This window comes from Gadus macrocephalus, chromosome 8 (assembly GCF_031168955.1).
Source record: "Gadus macrocephalus chromosome 8, ASM3116895v1".
Classification (NCBI taxonomy): domain Eukaryota; kingdom Metazoa; phylum Chordata; class Actinopteri; order Gadiformes; family Gadidae; genus Gadus; species Gadus macrocephalus.
In genome coordinates, this window is record NC_082389.1 from 17,604,358 (window position 1) to 17,624,465 (window position 20,108).

The 20,108-nt window shown below is 45.8% G+C and overlaps 2 protein-coding genes across 7 annotated transcripts in view; one reads left to right on the forward strand and one right to left on the reverse strand.

The window, feature by feature from the left end:
• scinlb (scinderin like b) overlaps nucleotides 1-20,108 on the reverse strand; it is a 305,691-nt gene that overhangs the window by 117,938 nt on the left and 167,645 nt on the right. The gene's annotated exons all lie outside the window — the stretch shown is intronic.
• st3gal3b (ST3 beta-galactoside alpha-2,3-sialyltransferase 3b) overlaps nucleotides 1-20,108 on the forward strand; it is a 46,469-nt gene that overhangs the window by 12,882 nt on the left and 13,479 nt on the right. For all 6 annotated transcript variants that reach the window (XM_060059628.1, XM_060059627.1, XM_060059630.1 and 3 more), the window contains 6 exons: nucleotides 1,326-1,368; nucleotides 2,660-2,752; nucleotides 9,047-9,141; nucleotides 13,657-13,720; nucleotides 13,817-13,912; nucleotides 14,191-14,377. In XM_060059628.1, coding sequence (XP_059915611.1) covers nucleotides 1,326-1,368; nucleotides 2,660-2,752; nucleotides 9,047-9,141; nucleotides 13,657-13,720; nucleotides 13,817-13,912; nucleotides 14,191-14,377 — 578 coding nt within the window. The remainder of the gene's footprint in view (nucleotides 1-1,325; nucleotides 1,369-2,659; nucleotides 2,753-9,046; nucleotides 9,142-13,656; nucleotides 13,721-13,816; nucleotides 13,913-14,190; nucleotides 14,378-20,108) is intronic.

Genomic DNA, 20,108 nt, shown 5'->3' on the forward strand with positions numbered 1-20,108 from the left:
TTTAAATATGTATATTTTTAAATGATTTAGCACTCATTTAAATCATTGATGTGGGCTTTATTATCGCTGTAGAATTTAACTTTAATTTTGTCAAGGAAATTCCTTATTTTTCATCATCTTGTTTTCGGCATATGCTTCAAAGCAGCCAGCCACCCGCGAGATTTGTCTGCTGTAATGCAACAGCGCCCTCTTCTGGCACTGATAAGAACTGATGGCACAGTTATATTATTTTAGTATTACCTTTTGAACAAGCAGTCTGCAGGAGTTTCTGCGGTTTCCATGGTACCAGAGGCCAGCGTTTAGCCTCGTGCTACTGGCCAGAGCGCTTCCTTCTCCTCGGCCCGGTCTCTTGCTGCTGCTCACCTCCTCTCGGCAAACCTCACACTTTTACTATGGGAAACGTGCATCCATGTCCATCCTCTTGTCATCTCCACTACCACAGCCAACCCCCACCCCACCCTGTCCTTGTCCTTTCGGGCCGCGCTTGGAGTCTCCTCCCTCCTTGGGCTCCTCCTCCTCCATCTTCTGCTGCCTCTGTTTCTTTCTCTCCCCCCCGTAAGGTCTGCCTCTGAGGACAGCAAGACCAAGCAACGGAGGAAGACTTGTGGTCCTCCCTCCCCCTGCCAACCCCCCTCTGGGGCTTCCTTTCAGTTCTTACTGGTGTTAAGGGTTCCTACAGAATGAGGGGGCAATGCCATTACTTTGTGTGTCGTTATTGCTTCATACAGTTGTCGTATACAATTGTCATTACTGTGTGCTACACAACAGTACACTATTGGATCGCACTATCAATCAGACGTCTTTATTTAATCTTTCAATCTTTCTTTACATTCATGTAAAAAGAGAACAGGTAGGTTTTATCTGCTTTCTTTTATCTGCCTCCTAATGACCTTTTCATGAGGCACCTATGGACGACGACTCCAGGCGTTCATAGGTGAACCATAATCAGCGTTTCCCTGACTTAATTTTTAACCGACAGATTTTTTTGGCTGGCTTCTACCTAACCGTGCATCTCTGAACACAAATGCTCTTTAACTCTAATGCTTTTCTTTTACTTACTGTTGGTGTCCTTTACTTTGTTTCAGATTCAATGCTTTTGTGTTTTTTTCCTCTTTTTATTTTTTAAACAATGCCCAGGCTATTAATTTGATGAGACATACAACTACGGCTACAACAGCTGATAGTTGAATTCATCATTTTCGTCATGACTTCCGTTAATGACTTAACGTTGCCAGTTGTGTAAGGTTCCCTTTTTTGATAACTGTTGTTTCTCCTCTCTTTCCTCTTCTCTTTTGCCTCTTTGTCTTTTTCTTCTTCTCCTCCAGTGTATGACAAGCAGGGCTTTCTGCTGAAGCTGGACACCAAGTTGTAAGTACATCTCCCGACTTTCAAGTCTAAGCTGGTGTCCTTCGGTCCATCATCCAGCCCCCTCTGTTGCTCTGCCAGGCCTTTCTGCACTCCTCTGCTAGAAGCAGAGGAGTTAAATCAGGGGTTGTTTACACGCCGTAGAATCTGAACTTTACTCTGTGGGCTTTGATGCAAGCCTCCCAATATTCTTTGGGCCCTTTCCTGCTAATTTTACACAAACTGACGCCCTGCCTTGTTTATTAAAAAATTGGCAGATGTATATTTTTAAAGCCCCCATTTTCTATTCCTTTGAATATATGTTCCATACAGATGTTATTTGACCAGTTGGGGAACATTATGGAAATGTAAACCTTTTAAATATCCATCTCACTTAGTCTAATAATTATTTAGTCCTTACCAAACCTTGCCGATTTAATGTATCCAAGGTAGACACTCTCAAGATGCTCTTGCCTATTGATTTATACTTAGGTTTATTTCATTAGTGTATTAAAAAAAAACACTTCACTTATTAATGAAGCAGTTAGTGTCCACTGTGTCTCATGATGGGTGCACATTTCTGGGTTGGACACTGTTGTCACAAACTGCCACAGCCATCATACTTGTAGCGGGTCATGGTTGTTATTCATTGTCATCGCCGCCCTGGGTCTGGCAGGGCATGCCTCTCCACACTTGGCCTTCGCACTTTAAGCATGGTGTCAACACACACTTCAGGGAGAGGGTCGGGGGGGGTTCTTACATGGGACAGAATGCCCTCATTCTCATATCTCTTTAAGAGTGACCCATGTCACAGTAACTCCACAAGTTGTTGATGCCAGCACGGTTCAGCATTATTCTAACAAACCCCAACCTGAGCAAAAAAAACTATTTCCGTAAGGTTGATTGGCCACTATCAGTGGTCTGTTTGGAAGACATGGAATTCATCTCAAACTTGGCAGCAGAGGTCTCTCTCACTCTCTCTCTCCTATTCTCACTGCACGGTGGGCCACCCAGTGGCTCCCAGCACAGCGGGCCTCCACTGTTTATTTGAACTGGAATCATGGCATAAAGCTGATTATTAATGAGCATGCACTTTAGAGGCTTTAGCCAAGACAGCTGTTGTAATTATTTCAACCAGAGACCAACTTTCTCTCCCTCATGCTGTGCGGTATTTGGGATCTGATAGCGGCCTTTCACAGGCCCGCTCTCTGTATCTTTCGTAAATGTTATGTATGTGCTTGTGAATGATCAGCAGCGCCTGCCGGTTGCTAATTATTCTCTCTATCGTTCTGTTGTTCTCTTCGCTCATCCGCAGGCCCCTAGAGCTGGCCTACAAATATGGCAACCTCAGCGAGGGAGCGTGCAAGCAGGGCTACGCGGCGGCCAAGATGACCACCGTCTACCCCACGTGAGAACAACAGCACCTCTCTTCTTCCTCACTTCCTTATCTTGGTTTGCCCCCGGGTCTGTGGTCAGATCTCTAGATTGGGTTGGTCTGAATATTAATAACGTCCTCATGCGCCCTTCTTTTTTGTAATCGAGGAGGGAACAAAGCAAGGGCATTTTAAATCCACACCACAGGATTACAGAAGCCAACAAATCAGTGTCGTTTGGTGTCACGAGGATGTAAGACGGAGGCTGTCAAACTAGTATAACCAGTCACATGATGTCACCACTCTGGCTGAGGTTGGCCCCTAGGGGCCCTTACACCCCACGCTCTCCCACAAAACCCTCTTCTTGTTTTTCCTTCCTCTCATTCATCTCACTCCTCTTCTGCAACCACGAGAGTCGGTCCTTGTAAACCCCATGCCTCACAAAAGCCTGTCTGTCCCTTGGGCCCCCCCGTCCCCCCCCCCCCGTCCCCTGTCCCTTCCTACTCATGTCCTCGTGGCCCGCAGGCCCTCCTTTTATTACCAAAGCACGGACCAACTTCCTGTCCAGAATGCCCGTGACTCATCACCAACTTCCTGTTCCGTTGCCCCCAGTCGGTTCCACGGGGCCGCTCAGTAGGCCCTCTGTGACGTCACCACTGGGTCCTTTCATCTCGCCACTTATCTGGAGCTCAATGTATAGCACTTTGTCTCTTTAGCATTCCTCTAGCATGAAGCTAATAGAGAGGCAATTTTCCACATAACTTATAATTGCGAGTGACATTTCAGTGCTAAACCTGACCCATTTAATAAAGAAATCCCCCCCCCCCCCAGTGTCATTAGCCATTGTGGTTCTCAAAACCAATGAATTTATGCAGATAAATAATTGGCTTGAAACATGAAATAAATCAACTGTATTGTAATGGATGTCTGCGGGAAAAGGCTTTAGACGCGTCGTGTTTCCTACTCTGGTTTGATCGCTGGCCATTCACCACGACTTGGCCGCGGACCAACTTTGCACATTAGCAGACCTGCGGTGCATGGGTGAGCGGCGGGGAGGTGCGGCGGCTTCCCCCCCGCGCGCCCTCCCGTCCTCCCCTAACAACTTCCTCCAATCAGCCGCACGTGTCTGATCAAAGGTGGGTCCAACGCGCCAGGCCCCCCTGCCAGCAGCGGGCTGATTACTACCACCTTCAGAGCCAGAGCCCCACCGGTCAACAGGCTGTGAGGGGCTGAGAAGGAGACCCTTTATAGCAGGGGAGATGAGGTTATACGGTTATACCCGCCTGAGGGTTATGCGCTAAAGCACCACGTGCACACGTTTTTAGATGTTGTGTCCGTTTTTCCGAACATTTGATTTAATTAGTTTTTCCCTTTTTATAATTTAGTATTTTGTTACTGGCATTCAAATAGTTTGAATGCCAGTTAATGCTTGATTGCTCTTTCTTTTTAATGTTTTCCTCTTCCTCGCGCATACTTGATCTGTCTTGCCTGGCTGGCAGCTTGACAAGGGTGAGTTGTTATTTTAGAAATGACACTGTAATTGGTTTGTGAACCAGCCCTCATAAGCCATTAACCCCATAATGAGCCCTAGCTTTGCTAAATTAAGCTGGAAAGGCAAATTAAGTCCAAATAAATGTAGTCAAATAAAGAATATGAAATGTATAGATTTCAAGTCCCTTTTTTGTGGTGTTCGGTTACATCTGGTAACGTCCACTTCCGGTTATAAATAGGTGTAGCCGATGACTCCTTAACTTCCAGCATGTCGCTTCCACCCTAATCATCTCCTCCTTCCTTCAGATTTGTCTTCTCTGAAGGGCCCTGCCCTACACAATACAATTAAGGCCCAATCCCATTTCTACCCCTTACCCCTCCCTCTTGTTTTTAAGGGGAAGGGGTAAGGGGTAGAAATGGGATTGGGCCTTAGGCCCAATCCCATTTCTAGTTGTATTGGAGCCCTAAATCAAGTGTTGGCAGCGACCTGAAGCACTGCGGTTGTAAAGACAGTGGCTTGGAGTGAGGGATGGACCAAGCTTAAGGAAATGCACAACACAATGCTGTGAATCCTTATGGGGAGCTCCTGTTCAGCTCTGTGGCCCTTTCTACCACTCTGCTCTTCAAACCTCGAGTTCCTCTGTCTGTCCTCCTGATGCTCAATACATCCATGCTATCTGTGTGTGCGTGGGTATGTAAGCAGGCATACTTTAGTCAGGAGGTTAGTTCTGCACATGATGCGTCGGTTGCCCCCATCAGGGCATTAGCAGCCATTTAGTGACCCAGGGAGGAAAGAGACGTTCAAAAGTACATCTGCCATGTTTGGTCATGGTATACAATGCTCTTATCTTTGTGTCTCTTGTATCTATTCCCAATTATTAAACTACATTGCACTATGTTGTTGTGCCTCGTAATTAAGACTATAAACAATGTGGAACTATGAATTGGGCACATGTTCTGCCTGTACTCTCTTTCAAGACTTAGTAGGGTCCATCTGTAGCAGCTGTAAGTTATTATGTGTGTGTGTGTGTGTGTGTGTGTGTGTGTGTGTATGTGTGAGGGTGGGGGGGCCTCGCTCGCTCGCATCTTCATTGTTGCAAAATAACAAGACAGTCATGACGGACGAGTTGATGTGGGATGGTGTAAACACAAACGGTTGGTGTTTAGTAACAAAGCCCTCACACTCAGCCACGGAGCACCCAAAGGCCATATCTCGTTCTTCTGAAACTGCCTCCTAGTGCGTTTATTTTCAAAAGCGTAGCGTTGTTTGACTCAAGAGCAAGTGATTGGGGGGGGGGGGTTGACAGACACTGCAGATTTAAATCTCTTGCAGTAGCAGATTGGTAGAGTGCCAGTGCTAAAGGAAAATTTGTATTCTCCAACCTGTATTCTATATTCCCAATGTTTTAGGTCGAAGGGACTAATGGAGACAACAAATACTGGACTTGTGTTGAGCGAGAGAACGCTGCATTCATAATCTGCTAAAAAGGAGCTGAATGTAATAATTTTGGGCAATAGCGATCTTTCAATGGAAGTCCTCTAAATGTGCTTGTTTTCTGTTGGACAACAGATGGTTTAGCTTTGTGTTTTGGGTGAACGAGAGTTGAGATGTAATGACAAAAGGGAAATGTTCAGAGATTTCAGACGAGACTCCTTGAGTTAGACATAGTTGGACACAATATAACAGATCGTGATCAAGCTAAATAAGTTTGATTTCCCTCTAGGGATTCTTTCCATAATTTTTTTTATATAATCTGAGCCGGTCAGGGGCAGAAACTAGCACTTTAGAGGACCAACATTGATGGGCGCTATTTCCCCAAAGGAGTTAAACCCGTTTTCACAGATCACGGTTGCTCTGTTCTGCCCTATACTGGTCCAATTTCAAAGATTCTTGTCGGCATTAATCTCTCGGACCTGAAATGATCTGAAACCGGGGTTCCGGTTGAGAAATCCCCAAGATTTCCCATGTTGCGTCCATGTTGCGTACATGAATCCCCAAGTTTTCCCATGTTGCGTCCATGTTGCGTGCATGAATCCCCAAGTTTTCACATGTTGCGTAAATGAAGGGGGTGTGCTTCATGTTCATCAACTAAAGGACACGGGCACACATGTACACATGTAAAACCTGCATACTTTGAGTGGGAGAAGGTGGAGAGCTGTGTCTATTAAGAGTGCAGCCAGAGAGACTTTACAAGTCTGGTTTGTCAACATAGCCAAAAGTCCTTATTTATTAGCTCTTCTCTGCCGTGGCAGGATGACTTCTTTCTTCCTGGAGTGAGATAAGGATTCTCATGTGGTTGGCCAACACCACAGGCCCATATTTCTTCTTCTGTTTTCGTTAGTGGTTTCTAAGTGACTTCATTTGCCTATTAAGGTCGTGTGTGTGTGTGTGTGTGTGTGTGTGTGTGTGTGTGTGTGTGTGTGTGTGTGTGTGTGTGTGTGTGTGTGTGTGTGTGTGTGTGTGTGTGTGTGTGTGTGTGTGTGTGTGTGTGTGTGTGTGTGTGTGTGTGTGTGCCAAACCCAGTCATAATTATGAAAACGGAAGTAGACTCCCCCCTCCCCTCTTCTGGCTACTTCTTGTTTGTCTCCACTGCATTCTCTTTATCTTCCTTTGTCTCCGTCTCTGCTACCTCTGATTCATTCTCTGTCCCTGTCGCTCTTACCTCTGATTCATTCTCTGTCTCTGTCCCTGTCCCCGTCTCTCTTACCTCTGATTCATTCTCTGTCTCTGTCCCTGTCCCCGTCTCTCTTACCTCTGATTCATTCTCTGTCTCTGTCCCTGTCCCCATCTCTCTTACCTCTGATTCATTCTCTGTCTCTGTCCCTGTCCCCGTCTCTCTTACCTCTGATTCATTCATTCTCTGTCCCTGTCCCCGTCTCTCTTACCTCTGATTCATTCTCTGTCTCTGTCCCCGTCTCTCTTACCTCTGATTCATTCTCTGTCTCTGTCCCTGTCCCCGTCTCTCTTACCTCTGATTCATTCTCTGTCTCTGTCTCTGTCCCCGTCTCTCTTACCTCTGATTCATTCTCTGTCCCTGTCCCCGTCTCTCTTACCTCTGATTCATTCATTCTCTGTCCCTGTCCCCGTCTCTCTTACCTCTGATTCATTCTCTGTCTCTGTCCCCGTCTCTCTTACCTCTGATTCAGTCTCTGTCTCTGTCCCTGTCCCCGTCTCTCTTACCTCTGATTCATTCTCTGTCTCTGTCTCTGTCCCCGTCTCTCTTACCTCTGATTCATTCTCTGTCCCTGTCCCCGTCTCTCTTACCTCTGATTCATTCATTCTCTGTCCCTGTCCCTGTCTCTCTTATCTCTGATTCATTCATTCTCTGCCCCTGTCCCCGTCTCTCTTACCTCTGATTCATTCTGTCTCTGTCCCTGTCCCCTTCTCTCTTACCTCTGATTAGGGGTGTGACGATACACGACTCACGAGACGAGACAAGACACGATATTGGGTTCACGAGAACGAGACGAGACGAGATTTTAAGAAAACTACAATGATAAATTATATGACTGGACCAACAGACTTTTATTTAACCAAGTCGCGCATGCATTTTGAAATGTTTTATTATAACTCTTTACATGCATGACATTGAAACTAAAATTTACCAAAGTTAAATTAAATTAAATAATTCTCTTTTTTTCAAGTGCAAACAATATTATGTGCAAAACCAAATCAAAGTACCCAAAATGTACTTTGATTAAATGTATTCGTTTTCGCGGTTATTCAGCCTCTTCTTCTCCTCCGGAAAAACACGACCGCATTGCATTGTGGTATACGGGAGTAACATGTAGGCTACATCGTATGTACACTCAAATTTTGGGTATTTTAAGTGCACTATATAGTGCATGAAATTAACCACTGAGAATTCGAACACCACTACAAAATGGCGAGCACCCTATACAGTACACTATATCCGTGATATAGGGAACGATTTCGAACACAGTTTATGGCTGCTTTCGATGCTTCCCCTGCTTCCCTTCCTTCTCCTCCTCTTCTTTTCCTTCTCCTTCTTTAGGTTCTGGCAGGCTAGATGTAGCAAAGGCGCATTACTGCCCCCACAGGCGACAAATAGAAGTTTGGATAAATCACAAATCTCGCGAGACAGATTTTTAACGCGACGGGTAATATCGTCGAGTTTAATCTCACGAGATCTCGTGGCACGAGATCTCGTCACACCCCTATTCATTCTGTCTGTCCCTGTCCCCGTCTCTCTTACCTCTGATTCATTCTCTGTCCCCGTCTCTCTTACCTCTGATTACTCTGAATCTACATTTGTTTCCTGCGAGAAGCAGGACGAGGGCGATCGAGGACTAGGTGGGAATCTTTCGGTATCTTGATTTCAAAACCGAAGCACTTCTCCATTCAAAACAGGCAAATATTGATTCAAATTTGTAAAAGGCTTTCATCAACAAATTCAACTGATTTAGATTCAGGATCTAAATCTCAAAGAGATGAGACTCGCAGAACCAGGGTGGTGGGGGGGGGGGGGGGGGCGAGAGGTCAATTTCTCTGGGGGGTGGGAAGAAGTTGGACATGTGGGGAATGCATGACTGTTTGGTTTTCTATGTTGTCCAGAGGATCTTTAAGGAAGTGAGGCTGAGGTTAAGACTGCCATATGACTAACTCAATGTTTTTTTTTGTATAATTCAAAGATGTCTTCTCTGTGTTAATTGTGGCAATATTTTGGTGCTGCAATGATCCATATCATCCTAATAGCTTAACGAGCAATTGACTGAATGAGGAACTTTACAGCATTTCTTCTGTAATGTTTGAACGTTTCTCCTAAAAATTTTATCCATCTCTTCCTTTTCTTTCCGCCTCTTCTCTTTTCAAACAGGTTCATGAAACCAGCTCCGATGTTTCTTGACCGAAATTTTAAACGGCTATCAAAAGTCAGCAATTACTTGCCGCCTTTTGGTTTCAAAACGCAAGGTAAGGACAATACTAACCAGCATCCTGTCACTTATTGTGCTGTGTTTTTCTATAATGATGCCAACAGAAATCCAAATGAATCCACCATGGCTTTTACTGCTAACAGGCTCCCAATAGCCAGTTTAATTTTATATGGACACAGTGTGATATTATTTTGTGCTTCAATGTGCATGATTTTTGTTCTTGGTTGCAAAGATTAGACTTGTGTAAATGGAGGTGATGATACATACCTTTCATTTTAATCTCCAGCCATCACTTAGCCCCTGATATTAGAACTTCTTTTTGTATGCATGATGAAAAGAGCAAATAATTGTTAATAATCCTCATGAGGCAAAGTCTACTGAAACTCGGCTTGTTTATCAGGACGATTAAACTGCTGTTGATCATGACCCAAGGCCCTAGGATACCCAGATGCTTGTTTTTTCCAAACCTGGATCATTCCTTCACACCTTTTCCGGATCCAAACACACAATAAACACATGGTACTTTGTGCCATGCTTAAAGAAGCATTGATGTGACAGGTGTCTTTTGGGAAGTCATTGAATAGATGGCTGTAGATGGTGTCGTGGATAAAACCCACGATCTAATACTCTAACAAATTACAAGAGGTCGAGAAGGACTAGGTTTGATTGATCAAGGCTTTATTTTAACCGCAAAGAGTAACAACATCACCTGAGTTTGTTTGCAAAAGAACTGAGCTCTTCGGCTCGGGATCTCCGAGGTAACTAAAGCTGTGATAGCTTTAGTTACATTCTAAGACCACAGACGAGGAACCATGGGGTCTCTGTAAGAGCTCATTTACATGGGGCGTCGGGGGTTCATCGGAATGCAAGCATTTGTTTTGACACAGGAAGGCCAAGTATTTTTACATTTGGTTCCATTGTGAATATAAATTATATTATGTTCTTATATGATTTATACTTAAAGTAAAGCTTACTCATACTTATTATCTAAGGGAACTGAGAAATAGACTGATGTCATTGACTACAGAGGGATGTCTTATCTGAGTCTTATCTGTTTGCCGGTCAACTCCGGACCCTCTGAGGTGTTGAATAACAGTAGAACAGGGTCTAAATCCTGCCCCTCTTCCCCCCTGCTGGTACTATTATTTCAAACATTTGGCAAATATCCTTTTTAAACCTTCATTATTTTCTACCACAATGGCCAGATGAGCAAGCCTGACATTGCCAGACCAATTGGCAAATGGGTATCAGTCTGGAAGTTCATTTTGGATTTCCGAAGTGCTTTATCAATGGGCGTACACCCATTATGCCACTGAACACAGTAGGACAGACCTACAACCAATGGTCATTGAAAAAAATCAGCCATAGCCTTCTTTGGTGTTTATGAAATGCCAAACGGCTTTCCCATGGGAAGCACCTGTACAGTAATCGTGTTTAAACACCCCATATTATATGGGGTGTGATTGGCCCAACCCATGTCAGGTTTACTGGAAATCTGTCTAAACGCGATGGGGGCCAGACTCCTATGACGGCAAACTGGTTCACAGGCTGCATATGAGAAAGATAATTCAGGGATTGTCTGTTATTTCTAATCTATGTTTTTGTCGCATAGCTGGTGACATTTGGCTTACCGGGGATGCTAATCTCAGCAGATATGGGTTTAGTGCAGTCTCTTTGACAGTCTGCACTGGTTATTCTGGGGTGGCATTGGGTAACCTGAAGATTGCTAGTTCGATCGCCAGCTCCTCCTAGCTGAGACTTGAGATTTCACTGAGCAAGGCGGCTAAACCCTAACCCCATGCAAACCATTTACCATTCTCTGACCCTAATCCGACCTTTCAGTGCCACGGCCAAAATCGCACCAACCCACGTAGACACAAGGATCGGAGAGATAACGCAGAAGGGAAACAACCACCTCTGCAGCGAGGTGTGCTAGCGGACATTTTCAAATACTTGCATAGCTTGCAGAAACACACGTAAGGGTACACTGAATGTTGCCTTTTTTTTTTTTGCCACGCCACTCTGCAGCGTTGCAGGCGAACGTGCCCGTGCGCTCTCAGGGTCGACGATCAAAGGGAGCACGCCCAGTGTGTGGGTGCTACACCTGGTCTCTGTTTTCATCACGGCCGCTGCAGGCAGGGGGGGGGGGGTTCCTTTTCGGCGGTGCTCATGTGGAGCGATGATACGTGTGGATTCTGAATAGAACCTCCACAAAGGATTCCAAACTAGAACTGTCGGGAAGCCCAGCTGGGGGGAAAAAAGGGTGATCCTATAAGTTTATTCTTACTTTGACTGATGCTGCCGTGCAGTGACCGAGGTTCACCTCAGGCCAACGCTTGGTTTAAAATGAAGAAAAAAGAGCAAGGGAAAGTAAAGGTAAGAGTGGGCCTCTTCCAATCCCAATTGAGGATATTGCTACGAGTACCAGTCTACTTCGTTTCTAAAAGAAAATATGAGGGAGAGTCGGACCACTCTTCCTAATTGTCTGCGCTGACATTTGGCTTCATCTGCGATTGTAAAACCATCAGAGCCAGTAGAGGAAGTCAATTCATTAACAACGGTATTTATTTCTGTTGCCGTGGACCATGATTCAAAGCTATTGCTCCCCAGCGGGCACGTAAACACAGCGTCCCCATCCTATGCCTCTTCACTGTGTTTAGGCTGCTTCCCCCGAACACCGTGTCTGTGTATATGAATCTGGTTGACACCTCCAACTCTTCTCCTGTATTTCAACCCGAGACCCCCACCCCCTCCCCCTCCCCCTCCCCCTCCCCAGCCCCCCGCCATGCTGGGGTAAGCGGCGCGTACCAGACTCGTGTCTGAACCCTCGTGAGTCATTCGTCTTCGGCTGCACCCCGACACATACTTGGGTGAAATGTTTACCCCGGGTACTTATAACAATTAGCTTCCATGTCCAGAGCAGAAAGAGACGCCAGCCAGTTGTCATTCATTTCATTTTTTGCCCTCCTAGGGTCCAGGTGTGTTCCCTGGGCTGGTGTTTACGCAGGCCGGGGTGATGCTTGATTCAAGACATCGACACCACATCCAAACAACGGGCCAGTGGCCCGCCATCCTCCCTCTCCCCCCCATGGGGTTGATCATTAGCCCTGTCGACCGGAGGCCTAATGTGTCTTCTAAATGGCCCGAGGCCCCCCGTGTCTCTGCCAATGGTTTTCATACTCTCTGCGCTCTTATAGGTCCGTTGTAGGTTGGTGCCGTGGATGTAGGGTGCAACGATGCACGTTTGTACTTGGCGTTTCAATCTCTTTTGACTGAAGCCTCAAAATATATCTATTTATCGATATGCGAAAGAAAAAAAACAATCTGCGTTCTTTTCTGTAATATCTGAAACTTCCGAAAAGGTGTAATTCGGGTTGGATCATTTTATATCGTTGACATTCACGGATAACTCTTCCTTATTTTAATATTAATCTACTAAACCACAGTCTAGTCCTCTGAACGGTGAAGCTGTTGACACAGGCGCTGCACAACAGCAGCAGACCCGACTCAGGTTCGATGACTCCCGTATAAGTAGAAGAGGTGTCCTGTGAGGTTGCGAACGGAAGTCCGACGGTTATGGAGCGCCCATTCCTGCGTCCCGGCGGCACGGTTCTGAAGAGTAGAGCGGGGAACGTCCGTCTTGTTAGACGCTCTGTTAGCGTGACGCTCCGTGGAATGGCCCGCAGAACACGGCAGGAATGCGTGCTATGGCTAAACACACGTCCCACAATCAGGTGTTTTCCGGACGCTCGTGGACACTATCCCTCAGTTGCCCATTTTCCTCCTGCGAGAATGTGGTTGTTTGAAAAGCAGCATTCCTCTGTTGAGTGCTTTTTATGGGGTTTGTCTGTACATAAAGGACACACACACACACACACACACACACACAGACACAGACACAGAGAGAGAGAGAGAGTACCAAATTCTTATTTCTCCCAGATTTCATCCCCCCCCAAGCCAGAGCACATGTTGTTCTTTTATTATTCGTTGTCCATGGTACCGTCGCCCTCACAACCGTTGCAGAGGGCCTATTGGTCAGTCCTTATCAGGGGTTTGAGTAAACGGCCAGTCAGAGCGAGCCGCGAGGCGTTCTCTCCTCCACTGCTTCGAAGGACCACCTAGTTCGCCTCCTCCACCTTGTCTCTATCACTGGTGAGGTCCACGGCAGGTTGTAGGAAAACAATCGTTTCTTCCATAGGAACGTTAGGCTCGCTTAGCCTTCCATTAGCCTGGTTCAGTTTGATGTGTGAGGACCTTGATGCCACTTGCAGTGTACCCGGTCTAGACATTGTGTTTGGGTCATTCATTTAAGTCTGATATGTAAGGCTTGGTGAACTGTGATACTACACTACATATTGTCCAAAAAATATTAGCGGTTTATTTATCATTTTGAAGCGGAATGGACTGTTAAACAATTTTGCCGAACAAACTCATGACGGCAACCTTGCAACCCTCAGAGATAATTCAAGTGGCTCAGGATGTATTGTATTTAATTCACAGCTAAACCATTCTTTCTTTTCTTTTTGCACTTTTGTTTCATGTTTTTCTGCAGAGAGGATCATAGAGATTATTTTAACTTCAACCAAGCAATATGGACTTGGTGAAGAGCTGGACAGGTAACATTTGAAATCCAAGGGTTCCAAATAATTAACAAATTAGACAAATGGTGTGGGTTCCCTTTTGGATTAACGCTTTCTTTGTTTCCTATTCAGTTTGAGCTGTAAAAGATGCATTATTGTGGGCAACGGAGGAATCCTAGCAAACAAGTCCCTGGGGTCCCGGATAGACGAATACGACGTTGTCGTGAGGTGGGCAAACTCCTTCACCTCCTCAAGTTATTTACTGTGCAAGCCCACAAACATAAACTGTTGTGATTCCTGTTCACGATTTGTCTCGCTGCATTATACAGCATTGCAGACTCTTGTCACCCCCCATGTTCATCAGCCCTGAGATAAAAGGGAAAGTGAATCTCAACAGTTAGTGTTTGGGGGGTAAAGTGCACGGACGGTATCAGTCTGCATCAGAATGCAGTTCCTCTTCTTGGGAGGAGGTCTGAGTTCCCCGTCCCTCGTCTGTGTATCGGAAGGTTGAACGAGGCTCCGGTACATGGCTACGTTAAGGACGTCGGGACCAAAACTACAATGAGGATAACGTATCCAGAGGGGGCCATCCAAAAGCCGGACCGATACGAGAAGGACTCTCTCTTCGTCTTCTCTGCATTCAAACCTCTGGACTTCAAGTGGCTCCGGCAGATGGTCTTCAAGGAGAAGCCGGTAAGTGTGTGTGTGTGTGTGTGTGTGTGTGTGTGTGTGTGTGTGTGTGTGTGTGTGTGTGTGTGTGTGTGTGTGTGTGTGTGTGTGTGTGTGTGTGTGTGTGTGTGTGTGTGTGTGTGTGTGTGTGTGTGTGTCCCTAATCATGGCCAAAAATATAAGGATATGGACAATATTTCACCCTCTCCCCAGGAGAGGAGCAGTTTTGGCTCAAGGTCTGAATAAACGGGGATGTCATGGACTATGTAAAGTAATACATAATCTAAATCTAGTTTTTCTCTGTGGAACAACATTCTAAACACACCTCTTCCTTATTAGTGCAAAAGAGGTGCAATGTTAATACGAATACGGATTGTACAGCAGGAATTTTTGACTTGGCCTAAATGTGTGAGTTTGATGGTAAAAACTTTTCAGACAGAAAAGTAATTTACCGCTTCATCGACCGGCATTTAAAAGTTCAATGTTTTGCCTTTCAGTCATTCGTACATGACATGTTCTTCAACACATTTATATCTCTCCAAAGCAATTCATTTCCACTCCAATCCTGTCCACTTGGAGGGACAGGGTAAGCCCTTTCCCTTCCAAGGTGGATGCGCCACAGAAACCCTTTGTTGCCGCGGTTGAGTGGCGGGCTGCGAATGGGTCTCTTTATCGCCGGGTCGGGTTTGATGGGACTAAATTGCCGCTCCCTTATCTATATGAAAAAAAAAAAAAGACTAAAGGTTGCTGCAGACTTTAACTACCCCTGAGCCCTCTCAAACCACTCACTGGAAAAAGGCTTTCACAAGCCCCTCTTTATACTTAAACAGAGGCTAGTATCTGTAGAGATTGTATAGGCCGTGGTTTCCATTCAATTCAAGTACAATAAAGGCGCATATTGCAAGGCCTCTACTAAGAGTGGATTAAATCGCCGTCCTTTGAGGGGAAGGCATATTGAGTGCGCAGGAATTGTAGTAACGTCTCTTTGTCCCGTCGACGCCATGGAATTCTTCAGTCAAGTCCAGGTTTAGGAAGTCTACCTCCCAGGCTTTTCAGAGGCCTGCAACAAGGATTTTCTTTCTTACAAGGTGACATTAGTGAAAACTATTGACGCAGGTGAGCGACTTGAAGATTGAGGGGGGGGGGGGGTGGTTAAAGAAAATAAAGAAACCGAAGAAGGACATTTGACTAGAGGGACAAGTCGGAGGAACGTCATGGTTAAGGGTAGAATGATCTGCACCAGGGAATAATGTCAGGTCAGAGATAAGAAGAAAGCAAAGCAAATGATTAGAGATCGGGGGGGGGGAGGGGAAACGGTGAGTGTAAAACGGCTCCATGGGCTTCCTGATGGCCCCGGGGCCCTTTTGAAGGGGGCCAGAATTCTGGGTTTCAGTGGGAATGAGGGGACAATTGAAATGGCCAGCCGGGATAATTGATCTGGCCCCTGGAGTCAGACTCTTTGATCTGCTCGGATAGAAGAATGTTGTGCTCATGAGTTGAATCAAGGGCAGCGGAGAGGGGGGAGGCGATGGAGTGGTAGACGGAGCTACTGACGGATGCAACGGATCTATTCTCAAAGCCCCCCCCCATCCTCGGCTATGTTTTGGTCTAAAGCAGTGAAGTAATACATCAAACTCGAGGACAGGATTTATTCAGTGTACCATTAGCACCGGTCTTAGTGTCAACAGATGTTTTTTTTAAGTGTTTTATTTTGTATAATTTGGTACCGTTTTTCTTTTTAGATGGACTTTGAAACAAAAACGTTGCTCATAAAGTGGAAAGAGCGGGAGACGGTTTGTTTGGTGTTTTGGGTCATGGGTGCCAGTATTCCTCAAACCAGATGGCAGGACACATCTCTCTCTGCATAATGGAGGCATTGGAAGTGTTATGATCACCGCCGTCACCTTCTAATCATCAGCGTGTTCTCACAGCGGTTCATCCAGCTGTCACTAAGCGGCTGGTCCTCGTCGGCCTGTGTGTACGCCCGCTGATTGAAAAGGTTTGTGTTTGGGATCCATTTAACTAGTGCACTGGGAGCCAACACACGCGACATGCGGTGGCCCTCTTTAGCTCTGCTAAACATCTAGCAATAAGGAGCATTCCTCTGCTCTCACTGTTCCTTTTTGATTGGCTGTAACCCCGGGATCCTCACACAGCCAGCTGCTAACCTACCGTCAGATGAGCGACAGATGATTGACTGCCACTGTAATGTTCACTTGTTGCAACATCAACCCTATCGTTTAGCTCGAGGACAATAGACTGGTAATGCTACTCCTCCTCCTCCTCCCTTCTGACGTGTTATCCAATCGTCCTCACCTTGTGTTCTACTGTGATCGCTGTTTGTAAGCGCTGTGCAACAACACCCCTGTATAACAACACCCCTGTGTAACAGCACCCCTGTGTATGACACTGAGCCGATACACCTTGATGGTAGTGGCTGTACACGTGGGATCAGGGAGACTGACTCCTGTCTCTGTGTCTCTCGCGTGGTTCGTGGAAAGAGTTTAAAGTGCCCTTTTACAATGTTTGTCACTTGACAAATAAGGCCCATCATTGTTGTGAAAGACTCCTGATGAAAAATGATCCCCAGGATCAGGGGGCCCCCGGGGGCCTGGGCCGCCGCCCGGCTAACCTTTACACATGTTTACTGCACTCCCGCACTCGTAAATAAAAGCCCTGGATGGGCTTTCCTTTTCATTTAGGTACAACAAACAGAAGGAAGATGCTGAATCATTCTCTTCCTTCTTTCAAGACTACCCTGTAGCTACCTGGCAACGCTCTCCGTGTTTACAGTAGAAACAGGATGTTGGGTGTCGGGCATCGTGATCAAAAGAAACGTTTGAGATGTGTTTAATCCTAGCCTTATTGTCAGTCGCCTGGCCCAACTTACCGCATCACCGTGGGCTGTCTCAGACTAATGCAGCGCCATAATCCCAGCAATGCAACAGATAACCGCTCTTGTCTGGTCTCTTTTAATTTGTACACATGCTTCCACGCAGGCGTGTGTGTATAGACCCCCCCCCTAACCTATCATGTGGATGGCGGCGGTGACCACCAGCGTGTTTACATCAATAACGGCTGAGCGAGCGTGCAGAGACAATTGGCTTTAGAAAACGATCCGCTTCAGTGGACCCGGGGCGGTTGATCCTCCCAGTGCCGCAGCGGGCCTTTGGTGATGCAGTCAATCACAGGAGGGAGACTTAATGTGACTGTGACAAGTTAGCTTAGCTCGCTGGGTGGCTCTGGAGGGGGACTGTAGTATCGCTACGTCCGTTGGGAAGGGGCCTTTTGGGCAGCAGGCAAACTTATAGGAAACTGCATCGCAATGTGAAGCCTTGCTTTTTGATGGCCTTCCATTTTAAAACTATTTTTAAAAAGAGGAAGAAGTCTTTATGACTTTCCATGTGAAAGCGGTTGCATGCAAATCCACCAGCTTCCCTCCAGCAACCCCTTCCCTACAAATTAGAGTGCTAGTTTCCCAATCTCTTATTGTTTTTGTACACTTGCGCAAACATGCATACTGCATCCTCCCACTGAATCCTCTTCCTCTCACGCAGAAACACTCACACTCACGGACATGCACACAGCTACAAACGGATACATGGACAGACATACAAATACATACACAGTTGACTTGAGTTTAGAACAAAAGCTTGCAGACGATTCATCATTCTAAATTAACCCTTGCAGTTGAAGTCTCACTGATGATCTCTTCCGGGTTTACAAATTAGGAGATGTTACGAGAGTGGGAGATGTGCAGAGAAGGCCTCCCACCACAATCATGCTGGCCGCCCTAATTTGAAAGTCCAGACGAATCTACATAAAGAACATACACATATACGCAACATACAACATGTCTTTCTGACAAAGGTTGGGCCCCACCCATCTAAACGTGCGGTTTGGGTGTGATTGGCCATTTTAAGTTGTTTACAGATGGATCAAACATGATAACCGGTCACTCTTGCACATATGTGCGATTTTTGGATTGCTTTGAGGCAGCCTTCATGTACCGACACACATAACGCACTCATATCGCACACACCCACCCACTCCCGACCCGTATACATGCATACACAGGGACCTTTGTTTGTATATGCCGGGATCCTTTCAAACAGGGTCAGTGGAGGATATACAGGCGGCGGTAAACAGGGTCTGAGGGTGGAGTGTCAGTGTTCTAGCTCTCCTATTTGTTTACTGGGAGCTCTCGCTGCTCTCCACCGCCATCACGGACACACCAGAGATGGAGGGGGGAGCCCCCTTCTCCTATAAGGAAATACCTCAAGGAATACCGACTCCCAAATGGGTGGGGGACGAGTAAGGGCTTATCTAAATATTGTGTTATGCATAAAAATTTACCAGACTATGAAGATAAATATAGCCCAGAATGATGGATTGCCTGGGGATCACTTAATCGGTATATTTATTGATATAATACAGCGAAATCCATGGAAAATAGAAGATTGGTCATCAAATTGGAGGTTAAAAATGCGAGAATGTTTTAATATCTATAGCGCGCGTCCCCTCCCAACATCTTTAGATCAATCCCAAGTAGCATACATATGTGCCTTCATAAACATTTACACGCTTGGATAAGGAACAAGAACCATGGGACTAGCTTGGTTCTCCGGTTGTCCCTGATTGCCATGCGTGAGTCACCTAGATAACTGGGGCCGTATTCACAAAGCATTTTATCTTACCGCTAGGAGTGCTCCTAACTCGCGCTAAAACATTTTACGTAGGAGTTTTTTCTTAAAAGTTATTCACAAAGCCGCTGAGACCTACTCTTACTAAGGATAAATCACAAAGAGTGAACTAAGAGTGACGCGCCGTTGCTATGGATTACGTCAATTCTCGTGCACGAGTTTAGAAGCTGTTTAGAAGCTGGTGATTGGTTGTTCAGACGAGCCCACTGAATCACCGAAAAACAAGGAAATAGCCCAGGCTAGAAATGAATTCCTATTAAGTAGTTATAGTGCAGTTAGCAGAATACACGCATGATGACAATTTTGTGCAGACCACGATAATGACGTTGTAGCCTGCACGTTCAAGAGAGAGAGAAAGCAAACAATAAAAATACGTAAAAGAAAATAAATGTTACGAACTACCCAAGTGTTGACTGATTTGTGCCAAGGTGTTTACCTAAAATGTGTTTTCAAAGTGATCCCTAAATGCCTGTCCACTCGGTTCCACACGGCCAAATTCCTTGTAATGTTGATCGCCATCATCATCATCATCATCATCGTCGTCTGGCTGTGGAATGTTCCTCCGCTTGCAGAGGTTGTGTAGAATGGCACATACAGTGATTACTGTGCTTGCCCTCTCTGGGGTGAGGCGTATTTCGCCGTGGAGGACATGAAACCGACGTTTCATCTGCCCAATTCCTCTCTCCACAACATTTCGTGTATGTTTGTGTGCTCGCAAAGAGCCAATACGATGTGTTTTACGCATAGGACTAAGCGTAATCTGCGTAATCACTTACATTTAACTGTGCTCCCGGTTGTGGATTGAGGTAGGGTGTCTAGAGCCACGTCTTGCATGGATAGTCACTGTCACCCAGCAAGTGACACCCAACTGGTACATCTCAAAAAGCTGCCTCAGACCGCTCACCATTAAAATGCGCGAATCATGGGTAGCTGTAGATCCAGGCCACTTTGCAACAACATCCAGTAGGCTATGTTAAAATTTGCATCAAAAACAACCTGCGTGTTGATGGAATGCACTTTCTTCCTATTGACGAACACGTCCTCGTCTTTTG